We start from the raw sequence: 26196 nt of genomic DNA, 5'->3' as shown, positions 1-26196 counted from the left end.
TCAAAAAAATTTTTAAAGTTATCTCTATGCACAAATATTTGCGTCCATTTCCTATCAATCAAGTAATCAAATATTTAAGGGTGTACTGTGCACAGACTAATACACTGTAGTTCAAAGTTATTTTTTAAGGAATGATTAGCTAATTCTGCCAGAGTTTACTACTCTTTAACAATAGTGTTCAAATAATACCTCAGGAATATTTAAGAAATTATCAACTACACCCAAAACTGATGGATGATTTTCTTAAATGTGGCTGGGTTGATTTTAATTGATTTAATACCACATAAATGGGGATGGCTCTTGACAGATTTGCAACATCAGCTAAGGCTATCCAAAGCATTTTCATTTTTCTCTTGACTTCTTTCTCCATTCTTCCTCCAAGATTCATCATTGTCTACATAAAATATCTGTAGAAACATCGTAAAAGCCTCGCTTTGAGGTATTATATTGCACATAATTGCACTGAATTATGAAAGTAGATGAGAAAAACATTAAGATCCTAAAGTACAACAGAAAAAGATATGAATAGACAGATGGAATATAACTAACAAACAAGCACACAGAAAAAATTTTCAGTCCCACTAGTAATCAAATGGAAATCAAAACCGAAAAAAAGAGGCCCCCTTTTTTTGGCTACAAAATATGGAGGAAAACTGTTACTTCATAACAGTTAAGTAATTTATGATATAGCCTATATGAAGCTAACGGAATAACAGGAATGAGGCACTTAAGGAGAGGGATACAAAATTAAATGTACATGATAAGAACTATGCAAAAATATGTACATATAAACTAAGATTGAGAGGAATATGCAACAGTATAATAGTTCAATGTGTTAGCGTGTGGGGGGGTAAGGATTTGGGGGTGATTTTCTCCAGATTTTCAATAATATTACATTACTTTTATAATTTAAAAATTAGTTTCTGAAAGTAGAAAAAGATGAAACAAAATTAATATGCATTAATCCTCTCTCAGTAATGATTCTGCAAAAGCTTACCAACAGAGTATAGTATTTTAGTTAGTATTTTGGAAAAATCTTTCCTAGCAACAGATGAACTGCACAAAAATTGTCTTCTCTTTTTTTACTATGAAAATTTTCAAATATAGAGTAAATAATATGTTGAGCATCACTTATCTCTGAGACTCAACATCTGTAACGTTTTGTATCTTTAAAAAAAGGACAATACCAATAACAAAAGGTATTAAAAATTATTTTCAAAGGTCAAAGTCATTTGGATTAAAATTACATACCTTAATTTTGGCCATTAAAGCATCAATAGAAACTTCAAGGTCCTCGACCTGTTTATTCATCTCTGGTTTTCCATCTTTCAATGCACTTACTACTTCGTTAAATTTATCAAGCCGTTTCTTCAGCGTGCCCACCTTAACCAGGCCATCAATGCTGTAAAGATAACAACACTTCATCAGAGTTTAATTTCACCACTGAATGCTGCAGACAGACTTTTCATTTTAATAAATTACCAAACATATTGTTAAACAGAGTATTTCACTTCTGTTTTCATGTTATTCAATAGTCTCTTTTTTTAGATCTTTTGTTGAGGGTAAAAGGAATCATCAAATATGGATGTGAATGACATTAATGTGTGTCAGCAAGACTTAAGCCTTCTATACTTGCACTGAAAAATTTGAGAATTCAAATTACAGAAAAACTTAAAAGAGTAGAATCAAATAAGAAATAAAGACTAAACTGACGTGAGACAATATAATTCCTACAGGTAATCTTGAAAATTATGGTCAAAATATTAATGAGATGTTTTTAAAAACAATGTCAATTTGACATTTATCAATAAACTCAAGGCACTAAAATAATCAGAATAAAACAGCTTCTTTCGACCTTTTACAGCGTTTACATTTTTCTAAGCTACTTCAAATCCTTTTATAGAATGAGGCAAGTAATGAATTAATGAAGCAATTAATTAACTAATGTCCAATAAATAACATGAATAACAGACTAATACATCTTTTACAAAGAACATGAGAAAAAAGGAAACTCTGTGAGTATGCAAACTGCTCTTCATTATGACTTTATGCCATTTTATATTAGGGTAAATAGGTTTTTTGGATTCTTTAGGCTCTATTCATCTTACCGAGGTTTGTGTCGCCTTTTGCAAAGCCACATTCGAACAGTTTTCTGCATTTTAATGCAGGCTTCAGCTCGGTATTTTATTTTGTTTTTCACTATGTGTAAGAGGAAAATATAATGACAGAAAATTATTTAGTTTAAATCAGACATACAGGATTTTTAAAAACCATTCATTTCCACAAAGCAATTCTCAAGAAACACAAAATCTTGATGAACATATTATATCAGACATCAAAACTGGCAAGTTTAACATTTCTTTAGTTCTTTATACTTCTTAAAATAAAAAGCATATCATGTATATGGCTAGGTGTACATTTTAAATATATTACCTCCTTGTTATGCTACATTAATGCGTCCCAAATTGTCCTAGGTAATATTGGTCTAGGAAATGTTAACAGGCGTGTCTTGAAAAAAGGATTCACCTGTCAAATGAACTCAGGAAAAGCTATGCGCTACACCTCCTTCTGGAGATTCACAATGAACATACTGAGTGAGGCCTCTAAGAATCCTACAATAAAGGACTCTACTTAACTTCAGTTAGTCGATATCCGAGACTGATCTGACCCGGAGACGTTTTTTTCAGAGGTTCCCCATTAACATGCTGCAAAGATCCTGTCTACTTACTGACTTGACCACTGCACAACACAGTCCACAAATGAACAGGACAGTAGAAATAATTTTAATATAATATGTTTTCCATCATAATGCAATGTTTAAAGCTGAAGGCATTTAACTATAGTGACAAGTATGTTCATATTTCACTTGGAAAGTGATGGGAGAAGAGCTTCTGTTGTCTTTTTATTATTATAGTTTTGTTTTTATTTATATCACAATTGACTAACAAAAGACCTCATGATAGCATGCACGTTGCTTGCACAATTCCTTTTCATTAGGTCAAAGGAATTTTTTTTTATTAATAAGCAGCAATGTACTGAATCCTCTTCACGTGCCTAGCACTGTTCCAGGTACTGTGGAGGGTATGGCTGGGGCGGGGGATTATAAATTCAATCAAGTTACTAACGATACTCCCTACAACTAAAGGTTTGCTATAGACCATCAGGTAACCCAAAATTATTCTGTCCCTCATCCTTGTTTTGGGTCAGAGATAAGTAGTTGCTACAATATTTTAAGACTTTAGACTTTGCCCTTTATTAAAGGAAGCTGTAATCAAAGGCTTTTAGTTAGAGACTCTGGGAAGATAAGTCTGGGAAGCCAGGAAAACCAGTTTGGGAGCCACTGAAGTTACTATGCAGGCTGGGGAGAGGGGTTCCAGTAAGGCAGTGGCAATAAAGAGTAAAGAATGTACAGTGTCTGGAGGGGGAATCAACAGAGCTTGCTGACTGGCATGATTTCAGGGACAAGAAGAGACAATTACGACTGGGACACTTTTAGCGTGTGTATTCTGGTGATGCCATGGGGGCGGAAAGAAAAGTTCTGGTTTTAGTCTGAGAGACTGGGGTATGGTGTGGGGAGCAGGGGAGAAAGGGAGAGGAAAGGAGGGGAGGGGGGAAGAATCAAGATAGTGAGTGCTGGGGTTTTTTTTAGGTCGTGATGAAATTAATTATCATATAATGCATGCGATTAAAGAAGGTAAGTATCATACACTCAAAAAACTTAAAAAAAAGAAAAGTGCACAGGTACTAATTTATTACATACTACATGTAAGGCGTTAGGGGAGGAACCAGGGACACAGCATGAATAAGCAACACGGTCCCTGTGAGCTAGCACGGTCTAGCGCTCACCACTGAGACAAATGTATAACATTCCACAAACCAGTTCATTTCCAAAATAATTGCGTATCTCGGAGTGGAAGGAAACACCTACGTTTGATGACAGACAGTGAGCACCACTGAACCTTCTTCCAGCGACTGCAGATGAGCCAGTGATTGACCCTCTTGACCAGCTCTGCTAAGTGGTCAGGGTCGGACTTCATAATCTGGTCAAATTCTGCAAACTAGGAGATAAAGTCATTGGCTAACAGTATCAAGAGACAGATGTGTTTAAACACACAGAGAGATACAAAATAACTGTAACTCAAATCCAAAATCTAGCTTTCTGGAAGTGGTCACAAGCCTATTACACAGACATGTCTCAGCGGGGTACACAGCAAACCAAGCACACTTGGCTGAAGTTTGCTGTCTTTCTCCTCCTTCTTCCAGGATCTTTTTTGCAGTGGTTGGGCTGCGGGGGTTACTCACTGCTAGTTAGCAGACTCAACAGGAAAAGTAGAAAAAGAATCTTAAATGACCACTGCAGATGGTTAGCCGAAAGGTTTTATGGAAAAAAGAATGAAAAAAGGTCTCCTGTCTCTCTGAACTGGCTCATCCTTACTCTGAGATCACTGGAGAAGTGAAGGTCAGCTCTATAAAATCAGGTACCACCACAACTACTGTGTCTCGCCCAATCCCCACCTTTATTTTGGCCAGAGATAAGAAACTGCTACTAAGAGACACACAACACGAATAAAACATCTACAAGGTTATTAAATAAGAAAATGCATTATTTCCACAATTTACCACCGAATTACATATTGATTTCTATCCTTTACCAAATATCCCACTACAGTATATTGAAGAGGTCACACATCTATCAAAATAACAGCTTCTTATAATCGAAATTAAATTAAAGGTAATATAATGAGATTAAAGATCTTTGAAAATCTGTCTTGCGCTTTCACTGTATCCTTCTGACTGATTAATTTTTCTAGAGGCAAATAAGACCAAGTGCTTTCTCTACCAAGCTCTTAATTCTAAATTAATTACTACAGTCCTGAAATGAGAAATGTTGAGTTTATGATAAATACGTGTGATTACAGCTAAGCCAACTATGAATACTTATATTCTTAACTTTTTTTCTTTTATAGGAGATCATATAAGTTCTCTGCAGTAAAAATATTCACAGGAAAGTGCATACATTTGGTAATGCATTACACAGATTTCATTTCATGCCCCAAGATGTGAAATCAGATTTACTTATTATGATTAATTTAGCCTTCAAGGAACTAGAGATATTTATTAACGATTCTGCTAAGTCAAACAAGTATAGTTGTCTATTATATAATAACAATTGTGTTTAAAATTATGAGAATGCAATATTCAATCAATATTAAAGAAGTCAGGAATGGTGAAAATATTATGAACAGATTGTGAAGAGCATTTAAGTATTTCTGTATTGTATATATTTAGTTATGAAATATTCTATAACTCCATTTTGTATCCTAGTACAGGACTAGTACAAGAATCTGTAAATACTAAAACTATGGGTAGCCTAAGAAAATTATGTTACATACAAAAGTATTTATACAGTCATTCCTTCTACGATTTGATAAAGTCCGCACAGATTCCAGTCCAATTTTCTGTATGTTACACATCTATCAAGCTCTAAGAGATCTCATTCTCACAATGAAGACTCAAAAGTGCTGTGAATTTTTTAATTATTGAAGACTGAATATGTTTTAGAAAAGCTTTCAACTTGTTTAAAACAGAAGTATCTCAGGTTAACCCTTATTTAAGTAAAAAATTCAACTAAACAATCCTCTGATTCCAATACTTCCAAAGCTGGAAAAAAAAAAAAAAAACAAACCCTGTACAGAGTACTATACAGTGTAAACTTCTCACCAGTGGGAAAATTGTGTGTATCATACACATATGCATGCTCTTTAAGAATAACATAAATCACTGAACACTTAAAAATATTCACTGACTCCGACTATCCATATTAATTATGTTAAAGTTTAAAATAAAAATGTACTTACCTTGCCAGGTCTAAAAAATACTTTTGTTAACCCAAACTTGTAGTCGATTTCATTTAAGCCCAAAGCTTTAAAAAGAGCCTGAAAAATGAAATTTAAATGCCAATTAGGAATTAATAAGAAAGACAGTGTATAGCTAAGACATCTCAATTTAGGTAGTGTTTGTACCTTACAAAATAGTCTTGGATCTAATCTTGCGAGTTTATCTGGCATATACTTTTTATACATGTTGTAGAGTTCGTGAAATGAAGCTCGCGATGGGAAACCACCCTGCATCAAGTCCAAAACAGACACCATACCTACATTCATAAACAAACAGAAGTTTTACTGCCAATCACTGTGCAGAAGTCCAAGGATAACTTGCAAATGATCAAAGAATTTTATAAATTAAAATGGGTAATTTACAGAAATTATCAGCAATGAAATATTACATAGAAAATATCATACTTATACTCAATATGTCCCAGCTTACCCACCACCTAAAAACTACTGTAGCCAAATTTCATCTAAAACTAGCTTGACTAACTATTTTCTAGAGACAAACGACTGGTCTCTAAAAAATTCAAATGTAGTTTGTATCTTTTTTTTCTGCTGGAACCCTTTGTGTCACAATCGCGGTATACAAGGCAAAGACCTGCATCAGGCTATTTTCCAAGTCCCGAGGTTGCTTTTGGAACAAGATTCCCGGTAAGAGTCTCCAACACAAAGTCAAACACATTCCCCGATTCTCACCAGTGCTTCAAGCAAACGGAGAAGAGAGGAGAGCACACTTTCTCATTATAAAGACCCCCTTTCACTCACCCCTCAAAGGAAATAGTCTACTGGGGTAAAGCGTCTATAGGATGACTACCTATATTCAGTATAACTCTACTACGTGATTAATTTGAGCCTTGAGTCAGTGTGAGCTTTTCACATCAGGAAAAGCATAAAATAGGGAAAGGCTCAACTACTATGGATAATGCCAGGACTTTTGTTTATAGAAAGACCTGGATTTCAGTCTACAGGACTATTTAAATCAGTGAAGAAAATAAGATTATTCAATAAAAAGTGTTAGGGACAAATGGCTAGACATTTAGAAAACAAAAATAACATCAGATCCTTACCTCACTCCTTACACCAAAATAAATTTCTGCTGGTCAAAAAGTCAAACTAGCAAAATAAAATTATAAAATATTTTTAAATGAGTGGATTTTTATTTTAAAATAGTCTCATTGGAAAGATAGCCTCTCTAGGCAATCAGCTTGAATTTTAACCTATCTGACTAGCAAAGATGTAAAACCCCAATAGTACTTGGGGATGATGACAGTGTAGGAAAACACGCACATACATGCTTAGTGGGAGAGTAAACCAGTGCAACAATTTCAGATGGCAGTTTGGAATATGTATTTATATTATTAAATATTAAGTGTTAATAATAGATATCTATCCCTTTGACTATTTTCCACTTTGATGAATCTATCCTACAACTTGTCACGTATGTGGGCAAAGATATGCACAGAGAAGGTCTCTACATGTTCACTGGGTCACTGTTGGTAATAGAAAACACAGAAATCACTTAAATATTTTAAATTATGTTATTCCAATAATTTAATAACAATTAAATTATGTTATAACCATATGATAGAATATGATATATTTATTAAAAATAACAGGGCAGAGGTTTAACAAGTATGAAAAATATGTCCAAGACACAGAGTTAAATGGTCACCCCTGAGAAGTGAGACTTCTTTTTACTTATATTATTCTGTACCATTTCATTTTTGTTACAGTGAACATATATAGCTATTATAACTTAAATATGATAAATATATATTATATGCAATAGATAATTTATATATAATACTATGATGTATAACATATGTATTATAATTAAACAAGGTTTAGTATTAAATTAAACATAATATTAAATTAAATTTAATATAATGGAACATATAAATGCAATTATTCCTATGGAGAGTTCAGATCTAGATTTAGTTTTTGGCTCTGCTTGGAGAAATAAAAGTAAGGTTTGGTTGATATTGTCACAATTATTGCCCATTTTATTTATATCAAAAAAACAAGTACCCTTAGAAATGTGTGCATCCCAACCTCTGAGTCCCTTGGCTTGCCCTGTAGCTGCAGACAACTAGGCTCACTGAAGTACACTAAGAATTTCATGGAGCTTAACAAATTACCAAGTCTATGGCTGCTTTCTCCACACCTGAAGCTAATTTACACTAAAGATCTTTTGATGCTTAAAAAAAGTAAAAATCACCAAACCAAGTACTCTCCCTTCTAGAGATTCCCATGGCCTGGCTCTTCCTCGGGGAGTTTGGTGAAGAGCTTCCTCAGGGAGTCTGGTGAAGAGCCAGGTTTGCAGTCCCGGCTGGTCATCCTCAGAACCCCTCTTTGCTACCACAGACGGGCAGCAGAGCCCCGAGGTTAAAGAAAGAAGACCTGCCTTCTCTCACCTTCCCCCACTTTGCCCTGGGGTTGGCTGATCAGAAGATAGACGCTTTAGTAAAAGCTGTCCTCAATTAATTCTCCTTAAATTAGAAAAAAACAGAAATGGAAAGGCAAAGTATTATAGAAATCAAATCTTAAATGTTGTTTTTTTTTAGAAAACTTCGTAATTATTTTTCTTTCCACCAGTCATTGGTATTTTTTGCTTTTTCTCATTACCTAGCCACATAACTGGAACCAATTCTATGCCATTTTACTATTATAAGTACTATAAAAAAATCAGACTATTATGAATTGGTGGCATCTATTAAACTGCCAACAGATCTTAACATGTTAAAATACACTGCTTACTGAAAGAGGAATCCCAGCTAAAGCATCAGTGAGCCCACGCTCTGCTAATCTAATGGTATACATAGCTAAATCTAAACACACTTGACTTGCCAGGACACTGGATGCTCACTAAGGAAATAAATGACATTATATTAGGCTAAACAAATCATAAAGAGAAATTCAAATGAGAAAAATAGTCAAAGTAAAAATGATCTGAAGAAAATATTACAAAAATACATCTATACATATGTAGGAATAAAACAGACATCACTTATTTAACTTTCTAGTATTTGTTAAAATTAGTCACAAATAAATCTTTTTATTTCCTAGACTGTGCATTTCGCTCAACAAATATTTACTAAGTCTAGTAGATGCTTTGCGTTGCCAGGAAGCAGGAACATGCATACAAGCCAAAACAGACACAGTTTCTGCCCTCGAGAGGTTTACAGATTAGAGAAAGGAGAAAATAAATAAAATTTATGACTGAAATGATGGTGCTAGGCACCCTTTACTCAGGCCCCCTTCCTAGTTGGAGGCTTTCACAAAGAAATGACAACCAAGCGCAAATGTGAAAAATAAGACAAAGGGGAGATAAGAGCTTCTCATACAGGAAGCAGCATGTGCACAGGCCCCATGAACAGAGGGAATACGGAGCATTTAAGGAACTAAAGCAAAGGCCGGAGTGACTGGAGAATGGAGAGGAGAGACAGAAAACAGAGGAGGTTATAGACACACGGGCCAGACCATATGGGGCCTCATAAGCTACGAGGACTCTTCTCTTTACCCTAATCATAATCAGAAGCCACTGCAGCATTTTAAGCAATAAAAAGACGTGCTCAGATTCGAGTTGTAAAGCAGTAATTCTGGATGTATGTGAAGAAGAGACCGAGCAGACGTGAGGAGAATACTTAGGAAACTTCAGCAAAAAGCCAGGTGAAAGATGGTGACAGCTTGGATTAGGGAGTACTAAGGCTCACTGCCTACTAGGAGAGTAGACCTTAAATGTTCTCACAACAAGCAAGCAATGGTAATTATATTACCTCATGGGACTCTTAGCTAACACTATGGTGGCAATCCTTTTACAATACATTAGCGTATCAAATCAATACATTGCACAACTTGGACCTACACAATGTTATATGTCAATTATATCTCAGTAAATCTGGAGGAGTAAAAGACACACTCTTTAGGTCATATAAAAGGGCCTTGGGGAGACTTATATTGAGAATATGTAGCTAGGTTGTCCAGTGTGACGGTTGCTAGGCACATGCTCTGTAGTTGCACTAGCCACATGGGACTATTTATATTTAAATTTTTAAAAATTAAAACTAAATACAAATTAAAAATTCAGTACCTAAGTCATACTAGTCACATTTCAAGAGCTCAGCAGCCACAAGTATCTAGTGGCTACCATACTGGACAACACAGGCATAGAATATGTCCACCTCCGTGGAAAGTTATACCGAACAGCACTGATCAAGAGCAAGAAGGAGAACAGGCCTAACCCAGAGCTTAAAAAACTCTAACAAATAATATCTAGGTAGAAGATGACCCTGCAGAGGAGGCAGGAATGGCCAGAGAATTCAAAGGAGAGGCAGGGACACAGGCTGTTTTAGGCGCTGAGGAAAGGCTATGTTATGGGGATGGGGTAGAGGCAAATGCTGCCGAACTCCACTGAGATGAGGGTCTGAGGAAAGGTGTGATTCAGGGTCAAGGGAATCACCGGAAACCTTATCAAGAATTATTTTGCTGGAAACTGAATTCCCTCGGGTTAAAGAGCAAGTGGAAGGCAGGACACTGAGAAAGCAAGAAGAGAATATTCTTGGAGAGAAAAGCAAAAACCGGAGAAAAGAAAGCGAGGCCAGAGATAGGGAGGCAGCTGGACGGGAGTGTCAGTGAGAGGGAGTGAAGATGAGGTTTCGATGGGATTGAAACCCTCTCAGAGCTTCAATACAGATCATCAATACTGAGGATTAATGAAAAGGCAGGAAGGGATAGATCCAAAGAACTCCAGTCTCAATGAGGAAGAGAGGCACTTCCTCCTTTCTACCAGGAGGGCAGTTGTGCAGGTAGAAGTGTTTGGTGGCACACAGGTAAGGCTTTCAGCTTTTTAGTAAAAAGAGGTGAGGCTGCCTGTTAGCAGAGGCTCGGAGACTTGAGCAGAGCAGGGTGGGTCTGACGGGTCCGGGGAGAAACAGAACCTGCTGGCCAGGGAAACTTGGTGGGGCGGGTAATGCGAGCCCTTTGAAGGTTAGTGATCATGAATTTGTAACAGTGCCAATCTATCTTGCCTACTTTCTCTGTGCAGATGAGGACAAAGGACAAAATTAGATTCACAAACAGCTAAGGTTTTGTGAGAAGGGTCAAGGGTAGATGTAGCTGTGGGGAGCCCGAAGCTTATATAATTAGGGGAGGGCACTTTAAGAAAAAAAGTATGAAATTACAAAAGCATACAAAATCAGGTTCAGGGTTTTGATAGGAGCTCATTTAAATAAGCCACCCTGAAGCTAAAGCGACCAGTAGCTTTCTAATAAATCCGCCTCTAAGAGAAGCAAGATGAGTCGGGGAGGCAAGAGAGTTTCCGGAAGTGTCCCAGGCCTGAATCAGCTGGACAGGCAGGGGTGGTGTGGGAGGGATGGAGGATGGGCACGGGGAAGGAAAACAGGGAGTCCAGGGCCCAAGACTTGGGTGACTAAGCACGGGCAGAATGTGGCCGGGTGAGGGGTAGAAAGTGATAGTTTAACCAAGTGCAGAAAAGTTCCACAGAAGCCGAGGGTATTGTGTTGATTTTTTTTTTCTTTTGTTTTACAAGTAGTGGAGTGGGAAGCAAGGACATCAAAACCGGACTTCCCTGGTGGCACAGTGGTTAAGAATCCGCCTGCCAATGCAGGGGACACGGGTTCAAGCCCTGGTCCGGGAAGATCCCACATGCCACAGAGCAACTAAGCCTGTGCGCCACAACTACTGAGCCTGCACTCTAGAGCTCGCGAGTCACTACTGAGCCCCAGTGCTGCAACTACTGAAGCCTGCATGCCTAGAGCCCGTGCTCCGCGACAAGAGAAGCCACTGCAATGAGAGGCCCACGCACTGCAACGAAGAGTAGCCCCCGCTCACCGCGACAACTAGAGAAAGCCTGCGCAAGCAACGAAGATCCAACACAGACAAAAGTAAAAATAAATTTAATTAATTAATTAATTTTAAAAAAAAAAGGACACCAAAACCCACCGCCTGACCCAGTTACGTGGGAACGAACCGCTGCAGGACTGAGAAGGCCACGGAAAGCATCCACGAAGGGAGACCTGGGTTCGCAGCTGAAGAGTTTTTATAAATTTTACCTCAATGATGTAAAACATCTACGCCAATACTGCTCAAATAATTTGTTAGCCCTTCTTTTCTTATAAATAAAGGAAATATAAAAGTCTTACCACACTTAAAAATAATCAAGATAGTTGTGAATTATTTGAAAACACTGCATATATTAAATTTTATTTGAACTAAGACTCTCGACACACCCCGATATAGATTACAAAAATAGAGAAATACCTGAACATTGAAGTTGAGACAAAATTTGAGCTCCTTCAAAGTCGTGGCTTGTCATCTTTAAATTCGGCTTGATACAACGAATAAAGCTTGCTCCCTAGAATAATAAAGGTACTTTTAAAAATGATCCATATAGCATTCTTATTTTTCTATTTCTATGAATACCAGCTACTTTCAGAGCATATTATCATTAACTTCTGAACCTCTTTTTTTTTAAAGTTAATTAATTAATTTATTTATCCTTGGCTGTGTTGGGTCTTCGTTGCTGTGCGAGGGCTTTCTCTAGTTGTGGCAAGTGGGAGCCACTCTTCATCGCGGTGCACGGGCCTCTCACTATCGTGGCCTCTCTTGTTGCAGAGCACAGGTTCCAGATGCGCAGGCTCAGTAGTTGTGGCTCACGGGCCCAGTTGCTCCGCGGCATGTGGGATCTTCCCAGAGCAGGGCTTGAACCCGTGTCCCCTGCATTGGCAGGCAGATTCTCAACCACTGTGCCACCAGGGAAGCCCTGAACCTCTTTTAAAATAATCACTAAGGAACTTAAGACCATTAGCATACTTTTATAATGTAAAGCATTTATATACTAATATTAGAAAAATACATTTTAGATTTGAGTGCCAAAAAACCGTTACTGTAAAAAGAAAAGTCTCTCCTAGTAAAATATTTCAACATATTTAAACAATACATTTCACAGCATGACATACATGTGATTTTATTCTACATTTAAATATATTTATATGCTGTGTTTCTGTGATAAGAAAATTGCCCTATGACAAGATGGCATAAAATTATGCCTCTTAAAATTTAGGCCAAAGTGCTAAAAAAAAAAAAAAAAAAAGTCAATCTTTCTCATCACTCTATTTTAAAAACATACAGTAGGTCCCTGAGCTGCACCACTGCACATTTTAAAGTTTTGTTTGTTAAACGATATGTATTTTAAAAAGCTTAAAGGCATTCATTTACAATCCGTTATCAGATTTTTGCTGAATGAGACAGAGACAATACTGCTATGTACCCAGTGAAACTGTTGGGAACTGAAGCTAATACACTAAACATCCAAATAACAGCTTTGCTTCCAAGTAGCCAACTTGCAAAAGTGAATAGTTAATGTCAACAATGATGCTCACTGCAAACACTTTTTAGAAATGCCTTTTTTAAAAATCACAAATATAACCTAATCATTTTACAGTAGCATTATATTTGGGTGATAAAAATAAAATACCTCCTCATCAGACTTGGTTTTTAAAGGTCTGTCCTTAAGAGAGAAATATTTGCAAACAATGAGGATAGTTAAAAGAATTTCTTAATGGTTTCAAAACAAATCTAACAATAAGTTAAGCAATAATAGCACAGAGACAATAAATATTTGGCTTTCAAATGACTACATGAAAAGAGTAATCAGTTAAGTTCTGTGGATTTGCTTAAAAAATAAGTCTTCTCTTGAAATCATGCCTCATTTATATAACCCACGTATCAAATTTCTTTCTATGGTGAATTTTTCTTTAAAAAACAGAGAGAATTAAAATGTCTAGTTAATAAAAAGGCTCCTAGGAAATATTGCCACTATAATAGGGCATAAAAATACTATGTCCATTTTTTTCCATATCAGCACTGTCATGTTAGAGAATGTTACCACCAGAGTAATAAAATGAAAATGAATTATATGTGTTATCTTTAATCCTAAAAAATACATTTTCCTTCCCTATGATAACTAATTATTTTCACTTTCCTGAAGCTACAGGATAATCTTAATAACATTCAGAGAATTCTATATATTTATAAAACAATTTGACTGCACATATATATTTGACCCTTCTTCAGAAAAAAACTAACCAAAATGACAACCATTTTAAAAACTGATTTTTTTAATGATGAAATTTGGTTTAAAATGAATTTCTAATTATTCCAGGTTTACTGTGCTTATTTGAGTAATTACGAATAATACTTTAAGAGGACCATTTAAAAACCCTGTTTTTGAAGACTTCCCTGGCAGTCCAGTGGTTAAGACTCGGAACTTCCAGTGCAGGGGGCACAGGTTCAATCCCTGGTGGGGGAACTGAGATCCCACGTGCCTTGCGGCACAGCCGGAAAAAACAACAACAACAAAAAAACAAAAAACCCTGTGGGTTTTTTTTTTAAGTGTACTCACAGTACTTCGAAGTTTATCCAGAAGCAAATTTAACTGTGTCTGTAGAAGAAAGGAAATCACTTCATTATTTCAAAGAGCAAAAGTATGTAATACCATAAGTAAATATTAGCTTTTCAACATTAGAATAAAATAACATGCAATAACACTGATATATATAACACATTACAATTTAACAGCTTCTGGTACACAATCTCTTTAACAGATAGTAACATGCAGAAATGTATGGCTAATATATGATGCCAAGGACAATAACTTATTTTACTTATACAGAACTTATACAATTAAAAGACTGAAAATTAGCAATACTAGAAAACATACATGCACACTTGCAGGTGGGGTGAATAAGGAAAAGGTATACAGGCAATGCAAGAAGTAAATGAAAATGCTGGGGATGCATTCAATAAGGGATCAACGGAGCAGTATGTGAACTCGTGGCAAGCTGGGTGTAGCTTGTGTCACGCTCCATTAAGAATGAAAACGTGTTTAAAATATACACTAATGCTATGTATTAGGGTTGTTTTATATAACACCTTTCATAAATGAAACTGACCTGCCTACCTGTAGAAACCCTCTCTACTATTTTAAAACTTCACATTTCAATTATTTTTAAAGGCTAGGACAATTTTCTCAAGAAAAAGTTTCACAATGGACAGTACAAGTAGTTACGGACCTTTCCTTTGCTTAATAATATTAAGTGATTTTAATGTACTCTGGTTCAGTACATTAAAATCATGCATTTGCTTTACTTCTCTGCAAAGTAAATTATTTAAATTGTTATGCTGATTTTATACTGGGATGCTTATTGTACTACTTAACAAAAGAGAAATTAACTAATTAATTCTTCAATTAACATATTTATTCAATCACAGCTATACTTAATAATAATAATAGGTATACTTTACTGAATGCTTTCTATGAGTCAGACACTGCTCAAAGCTTTTCACGGGCATTATCATGTTTAATCCACACCACAACTCTAATTAAGGATATATTAGTAGACTCATTTTACAGGTGAAAACATTGAGGCCCAGAGAGATAAATCACTTGCCAAGATCAGGGAGCTAGTAATGGCAAAACCAAGACTCCAACAAGGACCTAACACCAAGGCTCATTCTCTTAAGCGTGATGCTACAGTACACTTCAGACATTATAGGCTTAAGTTATAAAAACGGAGTGAATTTCTCACTGGATTAAAAAAATACAGTCATACCCCACTGATCTGCTTGACAGAGTTCTGACAACCTCAACCAGTCTAGACCAGCACACAAATGAAAAGCAAGGGTAAGAGCCACTAATTTGGAAAGAAAACAACTGTGACAAAGCCCACGCTTCCTAATCCATAGCACAGTATTCGTCCAAAAAAATGGACAAAAAGTTAAGTCAGTAGAAGCAGCAAGAATAAACTATAGCATCTGAGAGAAGAGGGAAGAACGTCAATTACCAAAGAACAGCGGTCAAAGACCAAAAGGCATAATAGCCTGATGCAACGCATGCTTTACTTGTATTTTATTTTTATTTCAAAGCATACAATTATTCATGTATATAATAAAAGAATATGATTTTCATCAAAAAGAATTACTTTTTCTAAAACACTAATAGTAAAAGAGTTCTACTTCAATAACCTGAAAATGTCACTTTTCAGTGGAAAACTTCTGATTCTCGGTCATGTTCGATAACTGAAGTATTACTGTAAATGCTAGCCTGTGTTGTTTTACTGCCTCCCATAACTTGAATTTGAATTTAATGAGCTATTCTACTATATTTAAAAATAAGAATTACTACTAATATTTCATTTCAAAGTATTTCAATAAAAACATTTTGAAATTTTATTATTAACAATGTTACATCTTTTAGTTACAGTTTTCAAGCAGTTTGATGGGCAAAATACATTGTATTGCATATAAGCAATTTTAAGGCACTTAAAGTCTCAACATAAAATACCTTAGTCCAAAGAATTTTAAGAATGTTTTTTATTTTATTTATACTGTCTAAAATTTCAAGTATGTTCTTGCCAGCAATACTACTATATCACACTAGGAAAATACTTAATAAATGATATCTGTTTCATTCAGGCTAATGTACTATTTTAAACCAATCTGTTACCATGATGTCTATTTAAGAATCTAAGAATATCCAAATAAGAGAAAGAGTATTGTCAAGAGAAGAAAACGCTCATAATTAATGAATATAACTTACAATAAAGTTTAAAACTTTTTATTCAGTTCCTTGAAAAAATGTGTTATAAGCGGAATTCTCCTATATCTATGTTTCAGCTTTTGTTTTATAAACATGATTTTATCAAGTTAGTTATTTAGAGCCCATTTCAATCCACAAGGGATTTCAGGAAGCTTACACTGTTAGTATCCTAGTATTCTGAGTCTTAAATATTGTTCCTAATTACATCATTTTTAATATTTGAAGTACACATAATGAAAGGCCTATGTAGTTTTCTTGTAAACAGAACAAAAAGACTTTGTGGAAATGTATAAGAGAGAAATTAATTCCATTTCTTTGATCTTTGATCTATTTCTTTGATCTTATTATCTTTTATAATAAATCTTTTGATTTATTATAATTTTTTATTCATTAAACATGGCACAAAGTTTTTAAATTATCTTTTTCTATGCAAAGTACTCAGCAATTAGAACCAAATAGCAGTGTTGCATTTCTAAGGCACATCATGTGACAATTCCTTATCAGACCCCAAAGAATAAATTCCTGATCCGAAATTAATGAAACAAATGAAGTGTTCTTCAACGTCAAATAAGCAATTTGAAGGGTCTGCCACACAAAGCATTTATCTTTTACAGAAGTTCTTAGAAGCTTTAATCAAATTTTAGTGTAATATGCACACCCAAAATGCACTATGAGAGAAAACACATTAAAAATGAATCACAAAATGAAATCGTTAACTCGAGCTGGGCTCTTTTTAACACGGCAGCCACTCTGTAAGTAGGAGTCCACGAAGGTGATCATTTACCTGAAGGCCCTGGCAGTGCCTGCTTTTCCTCTCTCAACTCAACTAGTCCCCTCTAGCCATCTGGAGCTGGACTACTCCAGCTAAAACAAAACTGCTGAATGAGGAAGGAAACAGAAAACACATGGGAAAGAGAAGGTTTGAAGGTCAACCAGACAGTAAACAGAAGCAAGAACATGAGGAGAAGCAATCAGACATGTTAAAGAAACAAGAAAGAGCACGTTCGTAAAATTACCAGGTTTCCGTATGGTCAATTACTATGCCTATCTTATGTTATTCTGCATACAAACATCAACAGTTCAGGGACTGCTCTTGAATCTCACTCGTGGGATTTCTCACAGTGATCTACACTATCCACTGTAGAGTATAAAACAATTACAATTTTAATGCAGTAAGAAAAAAATTCAAGTAATACATTTAGCACAAATACCTTAAACTTGTTTCCCACACTGATGAAGCTAAGTTTTCCTGCTTTTTGTTTAGTGTCTTTGTTGTTATTTGTGGATGATTCAAATAATTCCCGGATAAATTTATCCCTGGATTCACATATTAAGGACTCAAGAGACATATGTAAAGCGTCATTATTTTTTTCCACAAATTGAGTCTGAAAAATAAAGCAAACAGGAATGATTCGGTCCATCTTGTGATAATATTCCTTACCATGGTGGTGTCCAATAGGACTGTTTTGAGGTTGCGGAAATCCAATATCGCCACCACCAGGCAGTGGGGACAGCAAGCACGTGAAATGTGGCCGGTGTACTGAGGAACTGAATTTTAAATTTTATTTAACTTTAAATAGCCAGATGTGGCTAGATGTTACCATATTGCACAGCGCAGCTTCAACATCAAATGGTTTTCTCCCGGTGAAAGTTATACTCACTGTTTCATAGCACACCGCCCCTGCGAAATGCCTGATGATGAAGCCTTCGTCATCTCTGATGTTCCTATGAACTGCCAGCTTAGACTTTCTAGGAATCTGAAAAATGATACACACACCAGTTATTAAATTATCAAAAATATACTACACAGGGCTTCCCTGGTGGTGCAGTGGTTGAGTCCGCCTGCCGATGCAGGGGACACGGGTTCGTGCCCCGGTCCGGGAAGATCCCACATGCCGCGGAGCGGCTGGGCCCGTGAGCCATGGCCGCTGAGCCTGAGCGTCCGGAGCCTGTGCTCCGCAACGGGAGAGGCCACAACGGTGAGAGGCCCGCGTACCGCCAAAAAAAAAAAAAAAAATATATATATATATATATATATATATACACTACACAACTTCCTTTAGGAAACATCTGGCATGTGAAATACTTAAAATTATAACGGGAGTTTTCATACTTTATGTAATTATACTGCTTTTTAAATAAGCCTTAAAGTACCAGTAAAATCTAGCATATATTTTTGGTTATAATCTCTTAGGAAAGAAAAAAGGACCAGAGGTTTGTAAAGTTAAATGCCTATGTTTAAAGTGGTGGATCCTGAGCTTGGCTGCTGAACTAGAATCAGCAGGAGAACTTTTAAGCCTCTTACACCATTTACATCAGGTGATTCCTAGGTGTTGCCAAGGTCGAGAAGCACTGTTCTACAGAAACACCCAAAATCAGCACAGGGACTCACCTACTGATTTAAACCATACACCCTAACACGTCTACACAATGAGCCTGAATCTATATGAAGGAAACAAAATCCTTTTCCGGTTGTACTATCTAATTGTAATAGCTCATGTTGGTATCATATTTGAAAGTTTCCAGAATAACAGATCACTCCTGACCCTCAAAATAGCCTAAGGTTAAGAAAGACAATCTCATTCAAAAATGAACAAGCTAAGACATCAGAACCTTCCCAGGCTTTTGCTGGGTGAGAGAGCTAGCAGATCACAGAGTCCCCCTCTGCATGGCAGCAGGCCGGCACGAGTCAGGGGGCGACCCTGTGGTCAAGACGCCGGCCTGATGCCCAAATCCAACACTTTCCCTCTATGCTAAACAGGGAGGTCACCTGAGCTCTCCATGCCCATCCCCTCACCTCTAGCACGGCGGATGCAAGCAGGAGCTACCCCAAAGGATTCTCATGAGGACCAAATAAAGTAATTCAAGCAAAACTCTTAGAATGTGCCTGGCACATGCTAAAGGTTCAAAAAATGGTTATTAATAATTTTGTTTTCAAAGACATACAATAAAAGTAACGATCTGTACAACTCAGAGTTTACTGTCTTGCTCTTGTTCTCTTTTGAGGAAAGTGGCCATAGTCCATTCCTGATGCTTTAGTTTGCTGTCCTTGGAGCTATATGTCTCTGAAACCCTGGTCATCATTTGTTGACTAGCAGTGAGTACTCTTGGTAAAGGTAACCATGCATCCACAGACTGGTCTTCACAGAGAGCAGTGAATAAACAGGACTAGATGTATGTCTTTAATCTTAGCAGCAAGTTTTGTTGGGGACGCAGACTGCTTTTTTCTATCTCCACTGAAGTGAGAGAGGCAGCCTCCACATCAGACTTATTTAAGGATACAGAAGAACTCCAAGTCAACAGAGCAGGGAGTTGTGAGATGCAGTCCCCAGAGAAGGTTATCATAATTATATCAGCTTTTCAATGCCTTCAACCTATTCACGTTCTTGATTTAGTTAATGATGTATGGAAACAAGAATATTTGCTTTCATTCACTTGAACTCCTGGACCCATCAAAGCAGCGAACGTTATACTATGCTACAGTCTCAAAACAATCAACAGTACAGGAGGCAGCTGCCACTCTAAGCAGCTTTTCTCTTCTTCCTTCCTTCCTTTCTTTGTTGTTCTAAGATGAGGCAGCACCTATCTTCGTGGGTAAAATTAACATCCACATTTCTCTGTGCTAGTCAGCTCTTTCTGGGTGCAAGGATGGAGCTGTGCTTGCATTACCTCAGGTGATGGTGGTTGAGTATAAAGATGAACCCAGAGCTAGGTGAACACGGAAAACACCTCAACAGCTGCACACTCCAGCCTTATGGAAAACAGCCCTACCGTTCACTGCCACAAGCAGGTAGTCAAGCATAGCAGTTTAGGGAACCAGGTCTTCTGACCCTTTCAGAAGTGTACTTCTCATTTATTTCTATTGCCTTCTGTATCTGTTTTTCCCTTTAGCTAATTCTTCTATTGCTGCAGCTTCTATGACCCTCTCTGAGTACATTTTTCCATTCAAAACTCCCAAGGAAAGAGTATCAAAATCAATTTACCGATCACTAAATGAATTGCTTCCACCAGTCAGACTCTTAGCCACAAGCTTTGCTGGTCTTACAAATTTGCAGACAGGTAGCTGCTTGTGACTCGAGGTGCTAACCCCTGGAAAGTGACCAAGGTCACATGATACAAAACAGAGCAACTCATGGCCACTTAACTCAGAAGGGAGAACATAAAAACAGGTAAACCGGGCTTCCCTGGTGGCGCAGTGGTTGAGAATCTGCCTGCTAATGCAGGGGACATGGGTTCGAGCCCTGGTCTGGGAGGATCCCACATGGCACGGAGCAACTGGGCCCGTGAGCCACAACTACTAAGCCTGCGCGTCTGGAGCCTGTGCTCCGCAGCAAGAGAGGCCGCCATAGTGAGAGGCCTGCGCACCATGATGAAGAGTGGTCCCCGCTCGCCGCAACTAGAGAAAGCCCTCGCACAGAAACAAAGACGCAACACAGCAAAAATAAATAAATTAATTAATAAACTCCTACCCACAACATCTTCTTTAAAAAAAAGAAGAAACAGGTAAACCTTTTTATACGTTTTAGATAGGTGAAATGTACTTTATATCCAGCTAAAATCGCCTTGATTAGATAGATCAGCAGCAGCAAAAATATATAGATACAAATTAAATGGTTATCTATAGAAGATACTGTGCTGGATTAAGAAGATGTTTATAGCTGTTCAAAGTCTTACATAACTTACGATTCTAATTACCTAATATCTAATGTCTAGTACATGTTTCTAAAAGGTTTTCTTCCCACCAGAGGCTCAATTTTGAAGTAGCAAACTCACACAGAGTCGGAAATGGTCTTTGTGCTTCTGGTGAACTTCAGACGTAAAGTGTTGATCACTTGGCTGGGGAAGGCGATTTTCCTCATCCAAAATATCCAGTATTCCCGCTAATTTTGCTTCAATTAAATCTATTTCAAAAAATCAGAATATGACAGGATGAAAAACATAACATTTTAAACTTACTGATCACAAATTTTGAGGACTGATCAGAAACAATGTAACATGATCCTGTAAGTATTGTATTCTCTCACAAGCAACAGAGAGCAGATGAATTTTGTTTCACATCTGCAATTTAGTAGAAAATAACATCATATATTTAATATAGGTTTTAGAAAAAACACTGCATAAAGAAAGCGACTAACATAATAACCATTCCATCTGTAAGCCAGAAATACCTCCTCTCCCACATGACATCTATTTTCAAATTGAAGTAAAACTACAGACGTTTTTGCAGGCTTAGCTTTTTGAAACTGTTTATAGATATGGATTCAAAACCTTTCCAGCAAAACGTCAGTAACAGCACAAATTTATGCTCCTTCCATTCATGTTTCTGAATTTCCTGCCTGTCCAAAATAACTAGAAAATGTAAGCTGCTTAAATACATAAGCAATGCTAAATGGGACAGACTCTAAAAGCCGCAGGACACAGGAAGAGAAATCCAGAAGTGCTAAATGGGACAGACTCCAAAAGCCACGGGACATAGAAAGAGAAATCCAGAAGTGCTAATTGGGACAGACTCCAAAAGCCGCAGGACATAGGAAGAGAAATCCAGGTTCTGACTGCACTGGTCAGAGAATGATGCTTCTTGGGCAATTAATAGAGGTGGAGGGGGACGCGCTAACTGAGCTATAACTGAGAGTGCTCTGATAGATGCACGACCCAAGTGGGCTGAAGGGGAAATGGAAGGGGAGGAGTTCCAGCCAAGATACCTCTGTGAAAGGATATGGTGTGTGAGGGGATATGCTGAGTAGACCAGGTAGGATGTGAAAGTGCTTTGAGAAGTAACACGAATGTAAAGTACTGTTATTATTGTTATTGTTGTTGTTATTACTATTACACTATCTTGTCCAAATCTAGCACATGAGTCACTGACTCAACTGTCGGATTCCATTTTCAAAGCAAGGCTTGCCGCACAGCTGATTTCAGAGATGCGTGGGAAAGAAAAGGCAGACTGAACACTCCCTGGGTGGGACAGGGAAAGGCTTCTTTACCGATAAAAACAGACAAGGAAAACAGAGACCCTGTTCTCCTGCTGCAGGGTGCTATCTGGATGGGACACTGCAACTTGTGATGCCAACTTGCCAAAGGGTGCGGGTGCAGAGAATAGAAACAAAGAACTGCAGACGCGCAAAGCCAAATCCTGGCAGACGCCTCGGGCTTCCTCACACGAGATAAGAAATCCCTTCACTGCTTAAGCAATTTTGTGTCCTCCTTAACTTATTCACGTTAACTGTTTAAGAAAGAAAATATCCCTCACGGTAGATAGAAGGAATTTTACGAAAACTTTCAATATAGCTGAATTCGATGCCTTCATAGGAAAAATAACTTCCTAGCAGTACTAGAGAAGTAAAACCTCTCTCAAGTACCACAATTTCAAGTCCCATAACCAGCAGAGCACAGAAAAATTACTAGTGAAATCATTCACTGTATCTTCCCACATTTCCCAAAAGTAGAGCAAAAAAAAAATACGTACCTATACAGTCCTGGTTATCCACGTAATGTACTTCATTCACACCTAAACCTTCCTTCTGATAGAGTTCTTGTTCCTAAAAGGAAATAATCATAATCATAGATGTGGAGCTACTGTGTGATAGGAAATGGATTCACTGTGCCATATCCGATCATAACATTTATTGATTAGTCAGTGTACAAGGCTCACACCAGCTGATTCGGGGACTGAGAAGTCTTAACAAACATTAGGGAAGAAAAACCCTTGCCCCTAAAGCAAGGCGAAATGAAAACTTACATGGCCAACATAACATGATTCACATTATGTGGAAGTGTTCCCCCCTGCAGATCAGCACGCTTTTCCCGAAATACGCTGGGCGGCCAGGCACAAACACAGGGATCTGTTTATAACCATTCAAACCCAAGACAAGACCAGGGCTTTGAAACATTTTTAGCGATTCTAAAGCCAAACTTCCCAGTAGAATAGACCAGGGATCCGCACACTTTTCTGGAAGGGCCAGACAGTAAATGTTTCCAGCTGTGGGCCATACTGTCTTTGTCACAACTGTGCAATTATGCCACTGCAGGGCGAAAGCAGCCACAGATAACAGTAAATGAAGAAGCATGGCTGTCTTCCAATAAAATTTCATTTGTAAAATTAGGCGGCATGCTGGGTTTGTCCTGAAGGCCATAGTTTACCCCTGGAATACACAGAGGAACATAACTTGCTTTGATAATTTTAAAAAGCTTAAAAAACAGCTGAACAAACAAGCTCCCTGCTGACATGAAATTTGTCTCTCCTATTATATATCCTCAATAGCCCTCAATCATCGTCTAAAGAGAGGTAGAGCAGATTTATAACATTTATAGACAAGCACTAATGTTAAGGAAAGAGCAATTAACTGCAAATGGGCTCTAATATCTACACAGTGATATATATGAGGAGTATATCATTGGGGAAAATAAACATAATTTAGAAGAATAATTTACAAATCAAAGTTAAGTTCCTGGATGTAATTCTGGTATCTTCTTAAAATTAAAAAGAAAAAGGAGGAGGGAGGGATTTTATCACAGATGGGTGGGCAACGCAATGAGCTTAGGGTGATGTATATTTCAACCTTTTTTCCCCCTGAATGTTTGAATATTTCCTCCCACGAGACGTACTATTTAGAAAAGGTTTCTGTCATTCTAGAAGGCACTGTCTACTTGAACTCAATCTGAATTTGAAATTCACACATTTACTTTAAGGAATTATTATAAAAATAAACATGAATCAAGGCACTGTCTCCTCTTCATGTAGTTTCTACTAAAGCTTGCTGGGTTGGTGTGGAAGGGAAGATTTAAGGCTGATTAAGTGAGAAGCATACATGCGAAACTTCACACAGTAATGAAAGGACTATGGCTGCCAGATGAAACTTTTCAGAGAAACTATCTTAACTGAGAGGTACTTGTTTTAACCTGTTTTATTTACGCCAGAATTGGTATAATATATAAGATATTATAAGGTACAAAAGTTGGAATGTCCTAGGAAACCCATAAAGACAAAACACCATAAAAATGGGGGAAAGATGAATGGGATGGGAACAGGAAAGAAAATATTTCACATTTCAAGTCCAGAGACAGTGGGGAACTCAGAACACAGCGGTGCTAATACCAAGGGAACGGTGCTGTGAGCCAGCAACCGGGAAGGAGGGTTAAGACTAGCAGAAGTCACTGAACTTCTGCAGTTTCTTCATCTGTAAAACAAAGGGCTGCACTAGATTAACAGATTAATTCTGAGTTCCCTTTAACTCTACTTTCTTCATTCAGTAAGACATATCTCAAACGGCTCAAAGGAAGGAAAGACGAGGGTAGTAGGTGGAGAATTCAAAATACAAGGTAAAAAATGGTTAGCCTAATCACAAATCCACTGATCCAAAGCTACTTTTATTCACTGTGCACTCTGAGGTGTTACAAAGGAACTTTCCTAGACTTGAGAGCGTGAGTGTAGGCCACCAGTCATCTACTACAAGCAGGGGAAGGAAGTCCTTACTGGACCGGAGATGGTGTCCAGACAAAAGCACCCCACTGACAGGCCACTGGCAGTGCACAAGGTATCCTGGCAGGGAAAGAGCTGCCCGGAGGTGGGCCAGGCCAGCGGCCCCAAGGAATCTCCTGGCCTGGTGGCTTTCCTGCCATACGGAGAGAGGGCGAGCAGGTAGCAGAGTGGACAGAAGCGGAGACACAGAGGAATAGAGGGAGATGCCCAGGTCAGGGCTGGGAGCAGACTACTGTTTGGCTGTGGCAAGAGTGAAGACAACAGAATGAGGAAAAGAAACAGGCAGAATTTCAAGTCTAGTAAAAGTCACCAGTAAGAAGCAAGAGACATTCACTTCTGAGGAGGTGCCTATTAGAGTTTTTACTGGGTCCCTAAGCCTCAGCTGTACCATTAACACTTCTGATGTGCCACTGGGGCCCACACTGGGCATCTCTGATTCCCTGGGCCACCTTACATCACACCCCATCCATCGGGCTAACTGCAGTATGTCTGTGTACCTTGAAATTTAAAATAGCTTAATGCGGTTCTCAAATCTAAATTGCATGGCAATTACCTCCTTCAGAATCCTTTCATTAAAAAACTGTTGAAGTTTTTCATTGCAATAGTTGATGCAAAATTGTTCAAAACTGTTACGTTCAAAGTACTCTGAAAACAAAACCAGAATCAAGAGTCATCATCAGATCAACTTCACATTAGTAAATTTAACTAAGGATAAAGTTTTATTGTATCAATGTTTAATTTAACATTAGGTTAAAAGTTATACATATAATTGTTCCATACTCCCCAAATGCTCTTATTTCAAGACTTAAATTTTTATATGCATTAAAATTAAGTATTAAAAATACCTTTGCTTGACAAAAAGGTGTTTGTCAGATAAGATAAATGTCATATAGTAAAAGATGTAAAATATAAGTACTTGTAAAGATTTTTAAAGCACAGGTGTTAAAGCAATCTAAATCAAAGAAGAAAAATGACTTAAAATGTAAGTACTTTATATTTTTCTATATAATCTGTAAAATTATAGTTAGAAAAAATATTATGGATACTAATGCATTTCTAAAATTAAGGGATTGTATTACATTATTTCTAAGATCCCTGTAGCTCTAAAATGTTACGACTCTGAGTATGTGAGTGTTATGCTAAAACGGTGCAGACTAGGAAACAAATGTCTGAAGATTACGAAATCTTAAGTCAGTGACGAGTGTTTC

The 26196-nt window shown here is 37.4% G+C and overlaps 1 protein-coding gene across 1 annotated transcript in view; it reads right to left on the bottom strand.

Annotated features, from left to right (window-relative positions):
* Nucleotides 1-26196, bottom strand: part of MYO6 (myosin VI) — a 108001-nt gene that overhangs the window by 19567 nt on the left and 62238 nt on the right. The window contains exons 14-25 of the mRNA XM_082669164.1: nucleotides 25542-25633; nucleotides 22976-23048; nucleotides 21283-21410; nucleotides 18171-18266; nucleotides 17721-17894; nucleotides 14314-14352; nucleotides 12171-12264; nucleotides 6024-6154; nucleotides 5859-5936; nucleotides 3929-4058; nucleotides 2109-2199; nucleotides 1252-1402 (exon numbers count right to left, since the gene is read on the bottom strand). Of these exons, the coding sequence (XP_082525290.1) occupies nucleotides 1252-1402; nucleotides 2109-2199; nucleotides 3929-4058; nucleotides 5859-5936; nucleotides 6024-6154; nucleotides 12171-12264; nucleotides 14314-14352; nucleotides 17721-17894; nucleotides 18171-18266; nucleotides 21283-21410; nucleotides 22976-23048; nucleotides 25542-25633 (1277 nt within the window). The remainder of the gene's footprint in view (nucleotides 1-1251; nucleotides 1403-2108; nucleotides 2200-3928; nucleotides 4059-5858; nucleotides 5937-6023; nucleotides 6155-12170; nucleotides 12265-14313; nucleotides 14353-17720; nucleotides 17895-18170; nucleotides 18267-21282; nucleotides 21411-22975; nucleotides 23049-25541; nucleotides 25634-26196) is intronic.

This window comes from Grampus griseus (genome assembly GCF_964374135.1).
Source record: "Grampus griseus genome assembly, chromosome: 13".
Classification (NCBI taxonomy): domain Eukaryota; kingdom Metazoa; phylum Chordata; class Mammalia; order Artiodactyla; family Delphinidae; genus Grampus; species Grampus griseus.
This window is presented reverse-complemented; position numbering and strand designations above follow the sequence as displayed.